This window comes from Penaeus chinensis, chromosome 12 (genome assembly GCF_019202785.1).
Source record: "Penaeus chinensis breed Huanghai No. 1 chromosome 12, ASM1920278v2, whole genome shotgun sequence".
NCBI lineage: Eukaryota > Metazoa > Arthropoda > Malacostraca > Decapoda > Penaeidae > Penaeus > Penaeus chinensis.
Genome location: NC_061830.1, coordinates 25,751,093 through 25,761,092, shown reverse-complemented (window position 1 = coordinate 25,761,092; position 10,000 = coordinate 25,751,093). Strand labels below are relative to the sequence as shown.

Here is a 10,000-nt window from a genome sequence, read left to right as displayed (position 1 = left end):
ACCAAAGAAAAAAAGTGTAGGAAATATTGTTTTCCAAATGTGGCAAAACATAATAAAAGCAAAGAAATATGGCTGAAAATGCATCAGACAACTACTGAATGCCACCAAAGGCCAAGGATTATAACCCAGGGACTCTTGTTTTCCCCACAGGAAAGGTACAGAAAAGTAACTATATTTTCTTCTCAAAAACTAAGAAAGAAAAGAAAGTATTAATAACAAAAGAATAATCCCTTTTACTTTCATAGATTTTCAAAGAAATCCACATCATAAATACATTTCCTTTGACAAACAGTAAATGAATCCATAAATACATTCCCAAATATAATAATATTCAGTCAACTTTAACAATTCTACTCACTATAACATCTTATTACATATAATATAATGATTAACTTTTTGTTGTTTTTCACTATGGAAAAAGGGGATTTGAAATATATGCAACTAAGAAAAAATATGCAATACAACTGATGTGTATAACAAACAATATTCTATGACACTCTTAGCACATTCCAACCATATTACAATGAAACATTTTCTTTTTACATTAATCCTCTCTTCAAAATAACTATAATCATGACAATGACAAAAATGACAAATGACAAAAACTGCAATTTGACTCTTCTTACTACTACTACTGCCACTACTACTGCTACCACTACTAATACTACTACTAATAATATAATTATATTAATCATAATAACAATAACCATAATATTAATAATATTAATAATAATAATAATATTAATAATAATAATAATAAAAATGATAATTATAAACACTTAGGAAACAGGAATATTGATAACACAAAACATATAACAATTCTCCCGAATAAAAGATTACTGATCAATAAAATCTCATAAAAATGTTAACTTTCCAATACTCTCAAATACTGAAATATTAATCATGCTCTTGCTATGATCCAGCTTCAAAGGATACTGACAATCCCCAAAATACATCAAACAGTAATGGTAAATGATGGTCACCTGTGACTCATGACACTTACAATAAAGAACCCACTATGTTATAAATTACACTTCTTTCACAATATCTTTTCCACAATACCTTAAATACAACCAATTACATCTTGATTTTTTATTTTAGCCATTTAGTTTACTAGAAAAACATATAAACAAAGATGTTATTACACAGTAATTACTTTTCTCACCTTAGTTTCATGCAAAACACCTGAATATTCTTTAAAACTTCCTGAATCAGATGCATCTACAGTCATTCAGGCTAATCTTTAAAATTTTTGTTTTGCTCAAACCTGATTGTGAATCATACACATGAAATACAACAACAGCTGTTTGAAGGACACTTATGGATAATATGCTTCCTATCAAGGTTAACCATACAAAGGCTTCCATTGGGTAAGACAAAAATCTTACTGGGAATACAGAGAGAAAAAGAAAACCAAAGCAAGATTCCAAAACTGAAGTTACCAATATGACATGATTCTTCTTCATTGACTTCTAATAAACATGCCTAATACTCTCCACATGACAATCACCATGTTGAAATTTTGACTGGACAAAGCTAAAAACATTAGCATTATTTGCCCTCTGCAATGCATTAAAATCTATTCCAAAATTTATTCATTCTTTGCAATAAGTTGTATTCAGTCACCATTTTCTCCCTAGATAGTATTTTTTTAGCGCAGAAGACAGGTAAACAAATATAAGTTCCAATTACAAAGAAACCTGGAAAATAAAGATGAAACTTGAACCACATGCTGTATGTATGTTTTTCTTTTTTAGCATTGCTAACATTTGGGGAAAAATGTCCATAGGAAGGTTACTGTTCCTACTGTAATAATAATCAACCAAAAGTATCAATAAAAAAAGCAAAACTTAACATGGTGATGTACATACACATATGAATAAATATGTGTCTACATATATGAAGATGAACATACATGCATGTATGTCTATCTAGGAAGTTTGGTAACTGTACAAACATAAACACACCTTATTTTCCTTAACTTTTTCACAGTGTTTTAAGTCATATTAAAAGACAAATGTCCCATCAATTCCTACCTTGTTGACGCAGAGAGAGAAATAAGATAACAGGAATCCTTGTATTTGGACACAGCAAAAAATGCACAAAGCATAAGGAGTATCATATGTATCTATTGTATAAACATGAGCAATGTGGGTACACACTAACAATGTTAGGTCCCCACTTTCAAAATTTACCTGGATAAGCAGTGTCAAACAGTTGAAACAGTAGTAATATATACTTCAATTTCTATACAACATATGCAACTCACTTCAGTTTCTATTCAAGTTACTCATTTAAATTTTCATCTCTCCATTGAGAATGAGCAAAAAGTCAACTGTTAATGAATGCTGCTTATGCCCTTCAGCTGAAATAGGCTTATCAAGCACAAATCCAGTCAGGGTGGAATGAAAGCCTCATGCCTTGATAATCAGTACATATTTTTTTTTATGATTTTTTAATTCAGTGTCCTTTATAACAATGCCCTTTGGTATAATCTAACTTGTGCCACTACTAAGAGTTGGTAATCATGCTATTCTGCTTAAAGAAAATCTGACTGACCAAACCCTTTCATGTAAACCCTTGTTTATTCCCCCATTCACACAACCATTCACTCACTTCCCTCTCTCCTTGCTGCTTTTAATCATCCTCTCCTCTTTGTCCCTTTCACACACACACTACCCAGTAATTAGACAATAATTCAGGTATCCTCAGAATATTACGAAACCATTGCCTCTGCCCCTAGACCTACAATATAATCCAACTTTTTATAATGCCTGCTAGGACTAAGACACTTAACATGGTATGAATAGTTTATCAGGACATAACATAATAATATTTACAGAGATGAGATAGGACTATGATATAAAACATTCAGCTGATGAATATCATTTCTATTTACATGCAAAATGTGGATGGAGATATTAGGTGAATTTCCAGGTACTTTTTTTAGAGGCTCCGAATGGAGAATACTCATAAAGTGTGACCTTAAATGTATATACTCTGTGTACATGTATCATATGATTTATTATTACTTTTCTTTTTTTCTTTTTACAATGTGGAAGCTAATAAGTTATATAGAACATATTGCAGTACAGGTCTATAATTTGATAGCTATGTGGGACTAGAAAGAACTAATATAAACTTAACCAATAAAACAAGCATACATGAAATCTACTTTTTTTCTCTCTTCAAGGATAATAATTTCCTCTTTTTTCTGACAAAATTAGCCATCACTATACAAATAGCATCCACTTGTAAATAACATGAAACCTACATCAGTGTTGGGTTTCTTTCCCTAACACTCTATTAATACAGAGTAAAAAATATACCAATTGGGATTTCCCTTAATATTATTCAAATCTGACCTTCAATATTTTAATTTCAAAAGTTCTACAAGAATTACGGAACACAAGATATACAAACAAAATCAATGTAACAACTACTTCCTACTTTCAAACTATTTACTTTTATTACTTTAACAAGAAAATTTAAAATAAAAGAATATTACTCTGAGAACCTGAAAAAGTGACACTATGCAAGTACAGTGTTGTTACCGGTTCCATAATTTTTTTTTCTTTTTTTTCCAGATTTGAATAATCTAAGGTAACTATTCTTATACATACAACTTGTTAATTATCTACTCAATCACAGCTAGTTCTGAAAGTGTCCCATCCCCATTATCAATAAGAGTGCCCTCTTCCATAGTTACTCCTAAAATTACACCCTGTCCACCCAAAACACTGTCATCTACCTGACTATCAGTGGACCCTAGCACAGTTGTAATGCCTGTCTGACTTGTTGAAAGCTGGCTCTTGAGTGCCCGTGCTAATACTGATGAAGACTTCTGAGCCCCCTTGAAGGAATTCAATGAACTCGTAGGGATGGCGACTGATAGTGTGGACGTAGTGACAGCCAGTTGATGCTGTGATGACTTGGAATTTAACTGAAGTAATTTGCTAAATTCCAACTGCTGAAAGTTATCAGATTTTAGTTGTACAAGATTCATCTTACCATCATCTATAGATAAATCTTGCCTTTGATCTGATTTTACTAAAGCAGTTAATTTACCTTCTAGAGGTTGCGAAAGAAGTAACTGACCACTGGGAAGAGCCTTGAGAGCAATTTTTCCACTGCCCCCCGCCACAAGACCAGATAAGTTTATACTTGAAATTGTAGTTGTACCTTTCGTGGATGCTGAAGATCCTCCTTTAATGATCTGTCCGGTGACAGCAATTTGGTTGTTAATATTGGTCACAGGCATTGTTCCACTCACCTGAATACTGCTTTCTGTACTAGATGACTTACTTAGTTGAGATGCCATAGTGCTTGACAAAGTTCTATTGTTATTATTTAAAAGTTGAGCAGTAGGACTTCCTCCCGACGAGATTTGGTTGGCTGGTACCTGCAACACCTCCCCTGTATTTGTTGTCACCGCTGTCATACTCTCATTCTTATGAGAATGAGAGCAGTGGGTTTTAAGTCCCTGATTTGTACAATAACTCTTCCCACAGTAACATCTGTATGGTTTTCTAACTCTGAAAACAGAAATTATGTATCATTAAAAAGGATTGTAATCTGAAAAATATAAGTGCAAATTAAACAGATTTTAACTAACTTGTAATATTCATTAATTCTGTACTCAATAACACTCACTTGCTATCTTTTTTATGGGCATTTTTGGCATGGTATTTTATGCCATTCACATTCTTGTATCTTTTCCTGCAACCAACTACTGGACAGATGTAAGGCTTATCCTCCCCATTGCTATTGGAATGACCTCTGAAAAGTGAGGAAAAAAACCCAATTAAAACAAATACTGCTTTAGATCCAGGAGCTTCACGCCATGAGTGTGGACCTAAATCCTGGCAAAATTGGTAACTTACCCCTTAGCCACTATTTCCCCCATTACAAGACATTCCCATCACCTGCCCCTCAGCCAAATCCATTTTTATGACAAGGTAATAAGTTAAGACATCTACTAATCAAAATATCATTAAAACATTAAAATAAAATTGTATGTTAAAAGAATTCAAAATATGCTACAGGTATTCCAAATTATTAACCTCGTATGGGCAGGCACGCCTATAGCCATCATGGAAATTCGACCCATCATGCCGGACCTGAGTATAGCCGTCATGGCTTGCTGCAGCTTCATGCTGTTGACAGCTATCCCCATCATACTTGTATGCTGTTATAATACTGTTTTTGAAGCTCTGTGTGTGTGTGTGTGTGTGTGTGTGTGTGTGTGTGTGTGTGTGTGTGTGTGTGTGTGTGTGTGTGTGTGTGTGTGTGTGTGTGTGTGTGAATGTGTGAGAGTGAGTGAGAGAGAGAGATTGATGGGGATGGTCGTCATGGCAAAATGCCTGTTATCGAGGTCTTTTGATGACGATTTTTTTTTTTTTTTTTTTTTTTTTTTTTTGATATGTCAAGGTTGTATTTTTTTTCTTGCTAATGATGTCAGGTCACATGACATATCACATGACCATATCACACCATGTCATGTTACTGTGCCATATCATGTCACCGTGGCATGATATGATCACATGATAATGATGTCATATCATGTGATCATATCACACCATTGTCATCTGACCATGACTTCATTCATATCACACAATCATCAAACCATGTCACATGACCATGATGTCATATCACGTGACAATATCACATGATCTGCACATTATAAGTGTTTTTCACATTTTCAAAATGATGATATCACTTGATTTTCCAAGCTCTTTCAGGACCCTTGGAGTGACATGATTGGCTATAAAAAAAAATATAAAAGGGTGATCACAGGTCAAGGTAGACACTCACCAACCTGACCTTTGATCTTGACCATGTCTTATCAGCTTTCCATTGTCTGCCTCCCTAGTTTTGAGGAAGAGAAGGCAGTGGATGTGCCAAGGGGCTTCGACTTCCAGGGGTCTTCCTTGTTTGAGGAATGCACCTGATACTCTCCTCTAAAAGTTTCACCATTCTCCTGATAAGGAATGTGTGGATTCAGATGAGGAGTGCATGCCACTGACAAAGCGGATCATTCCAGTGAGTTTTCTCATATCATTTGATCTGTAAAACGCACCACCTGGCTCCTTTCGCATACTAACTTACGTTTCTACATATATTTACTATTTTCACAGATAAGACTTTTTTTTGTATTCTTTCACAGATCCTCAGGTCCCCCATGGTGACAATTTTGACTGGCAGGACAGAAACCCCGAGGACGAGCCTGAGCTGTCCAACTCCGGATCAGAGGACAACTTTATGCCACTAAATGACACGTCAATTGATTGTGAAGAGAATCTCACCACTGATTGCAATGCCCCTGGTACCTCCTCCTTTGAGGAAGTACCTCCTATGAGGTACTTTAATGTAACTCCTGGGATCACGGTTCCTGACCTGGAAGCTGCTTCAAGGCCAGAAGAGGTCTTCAGTAAGTGCCTGACAGAGGAACTTCATTCTGGAGATGAACCAGTAAGCATCAAATTATGTTACTCATTTGCTAGTTTGAAAATATTTACATTTCCTCATGCTCTGCCTCTTGCAAACACATTTTTTACTTGGCCAATTCTCTTTCTCCTGCAAATATACTTCCAGCCACATGAAGGGATGGAAGGATACCATGGTGTGGAAGCTTTGTGCATACCTTGGACTACAATTCCTGGAGGAATTGCAGTTCAAGTGTAGCATGCAGTACTTCTGGTCTTCTAACCCCCTGACGTCGTCTGCAATCTTCGATGTCCTGGACCAGACTTTTTTCCACCATCTTTGTCCCCAACAAGACAATTTCAGTGGAGGAGAGCCTCTGGGTATTCAGACACTCCAGTATGTGCTGAACTAGAGACCATGCAGGGGCTAGAAGTTGTACAATCTCTGTTCGGGTGAGGCCAGATACACCACCACCTTCCCTTGTGAGCATGAAGGCAGTGGTAAACCTCTTGGAGAAGGAAGGTCTCACTGACAAAGGGTACGAAGTAACCACGGACAACTAATACCCATCCCTAAGTTTACCTGCAGAAAAGAAAAACAAGTGCTGTCGGTACTGTATGAACATACCAGAAGCACATGCCGACAGACCTGTATGCAAAAGGGCAAGGAAACAAAGTTCCATAGCACTAGCACAGGCATGGATGGACAAGAGGCTCATCACCATGCTCTCCACAGTCCACACCAGCAAGATGGTAGCTCTTCCTCCTAACTGCCAGGGACTATGAAGATCAAAGCCAAAGGTTGCACTGGAGTACATGAAAGGAGTTGACCTCAGTGATCATTTTGTGCAGTCCTACAAGTCCACGAGAAAATATATTTCAATCTTCTGGACATGGCTATGGTCAACTCCCTGGCTGTATATAAAGTCCTTGGCAGTTAAATAGATTTCAAATTAGAGTTTGTGTGAGGATTACTGCAGGAGGAAGAGCACCAAGGAATGAGGAATTATCTCACCCCTGTTCTTGCTGCTCCTGCTGATGCCACAAACCAGGACCACATGCCAGAAGACACTCCATTACGCAATTGGAGAAGATGTGCTTTCGGCTGGAGGATGAAGGGGAAGAGGAAGGAGACCCAAATCATTCGTAGGATCTGCGGAGTCTCCCTGTGCCCTTCTCCAATATAAGACAGCAATGCCCTACACAGAACTTATTATACGGATCAAATAAGCCTCCAAATATGAGCACATTGCACAATAAAGTTGTAATAATTTTCTGCAACCCGTGCAAGCTGAAACTTCTCAAGGTGAGAAGGGAGGGCCGGCTGTACATAGCAAATGCCCCAATAGTACTCAGCAGAATGAGTGCCATGCAGTAAATTCTGGCACTGTCAGTGAAGTGTTAACTTTACTGATAATGATACTATCTGCATTTGAGTCTGATGAACACTAATATCCTCATCTGACGAAGAAGAGGGGGAAAAATAAAAATCTACTTTCGATAACATACTTGCTGGCAAGCTTGATGATTACTTCTGCAGGTATCTCATCTTGTGTAGTCCATGAGTCATTGCTATCCTCGTTCTCACTCAGCAGCGTCTCCTCACAATCACTTACTGCAAAACAAACACTTTCTTATTTCTCACTCCACTCACTAAGGGAACACTTCCCATGTGGTATAAACTATAAGGAGAAACTTATTATAATCTAAACAGCACAATAGAACCTTTTTTGGAAGTTAATTGATTTCAGTCCATTTTAGAGATTCTAGTATTACATTTTAAACAATGTTGTGTTTTCCTAGTGGAATGAATAATGCAACCTCAACTAAAACTCTGGAAAAGATGCTATTTAAGGTTAAACTAGAATATTTGACAGAAATGTGATTTGCTTTTACTGACTTCTGATTCCTATACCAAAGAATCTGTCCTTAACCCATTCAATAATACTCAAAGTTTTCTGTTTGATGAGGGTCTATATGCATTGCAATAGATCAGGGAAGCCAAAAGAGAACAATGGTCAGTGCATACATCTGTGCATTAAAGGAAGTTGAGCAACTACTATTGCAGAATAAAAAGACAATGAGGCCTCTAGGTCAATCCAAAGACTGGCAAAATCACCTTCAGGTTAACAGCCCAAACTGGTGACAAGACTCACAGCTCCGTACAGGTGACAAGCCTAACAAAACGTTGTCTAGTGCTGGAACCGCAACCTGGCAAGCCTCTTTACCATCTTTTTAGCAAGCACATGCACATTGCATATGGATACACACATGAACACACGCATACACTCATACTTATAAAAAATGCCTTTATGGTAATATACTGACAAAGTGGAAAAACCTAGAGGTTACTCAATAGGAATGTATTGAAGATGTAAAGTACATGTTAGACTGTAAAGCAAATGCATACTAGAATTTTACAAAATGCCTCCTAGACATAAGATAACTTCCAAGTTCTATGAAAAGGGCAAAGACCTCAAAGACCAGTCCAAGGAATGACAAGCAACCTTGCCACACCTTAGGGAAATGTATGTATAATAATACAGATTTACAATTATGTATATCATACAAAAATGTGTGTGTGTGTGTGTGTGTGTGTGTGTGTGTGTGTGTGTGTGTGTGTGTGTGTGTGTGTGTGTGTGTGTGTGTGTGTGTGTGTGTGTGTGTGTGTGTGTGTGTGTGTGTGTGTGTGTGTGTGTGTGTGTGTGTGTGTGTGTGTGAGGGGTGTGAGAGGGGTGTGAGAGGGGTGTGTGTGTGGGGTGTGTGTGGTGTGGGTGTGTGCATGTGGGTGTGGGTATGCGTGTGTGTGTGTGTGTGTGTGTGTGCGTGTGCGTGTGCGTGTGCGTGTGCGTGTGCGTGTGCGTGTGCGTGTGCGTGTGCGTGTGCGTGTGCGTGTGCGTGTGCGTGTGCGTGTGCGTGTGCATGTGTGTGTGAGGGGTGTGTGTGTGGGGTGTGTGAGGGGTGTGTGTGTGGGGTGTGTGTGGGGTGTGTGTGGGGTGTGTGTGGGGTGTATGTGGTGTGCGTGTGTACGTGTGGGTGTGCGTGTGGGTGTGTGTTTGTGTACGTGTGTGCGTGTGTGTGTGTGTTTGTGTACGTGTGTGTGTGTGTGTGTGCATGCATGTGTGAGTATTTTTTTTTTCTTTTTATCTATTTACTTCTTTATTTATCTAAAAAAAAAAAAAAATCAATTAATCAACTGATTACTCAATTAACAAACAAACAAATAAATAAACAAACTAACAAATATGGATAGATACACAAACATAATTAGATAGATATAGTATATATGTATATACACAAATGTAGAGATGATTACCTAATGAAGACTTAGCTGATCATTAGATATAGAGGAAAGTGGAGGCTTTTTCCCCCCTTGTGAACAGACAACTTAAAGAGAAGAAGCACAACTTTCAGGTCTATGAGGAAGGACAAGTGACCAAGGCAAGAGAATTTTGAGAGATGTTCTAATACTTTGCTAAAGGAAAGAGGTGGCTATTTCCCTACAAGTCAAGTGTAAAGCATACAACACAACCACAGGTAAAGAGAGAATGACTGTCAGAAGAAGTGCCTGTGAG

General features: G+C 37.5%; 1 protein-coding gene across 2 annotated transcripts in view; it reads right to left on the bottom strand.

Annotated features, from left to right (window-relative positions):
* LOC125031041 overlaps positions 1-10,000 on the bottom strand; it is a 17,426-nt gene that overhangs the window by 1,294 nt on the left and 6,132 nt on the right. For both annotated transcript variants that reach the window (XM_047621462.1, XM_047621461.1), the window contains exons 4-6: positions 7,935-8,040; positions 4,654-4,779; positions 1-4,535 (exon numbers count right to left, since the gene is read on the bottom strand). The exon at positions 1-4,535 is cut by the window's left edge and continues 1,294 nt beyond it. In XM_047621462.1, coding sequence (XP_047477418.1) covers positions 3,638-4,535; positions 4,654-4,779; positions 7,935-8,040 — 1,130 coding nt within the window. In that variant the 3' untranslated portion in view covers positions 1-3,637. The remainder of the gene's footprint in view (positions 4,536-4,653; positions 4,780-7,934; positions 8,041-10,000) is intronic.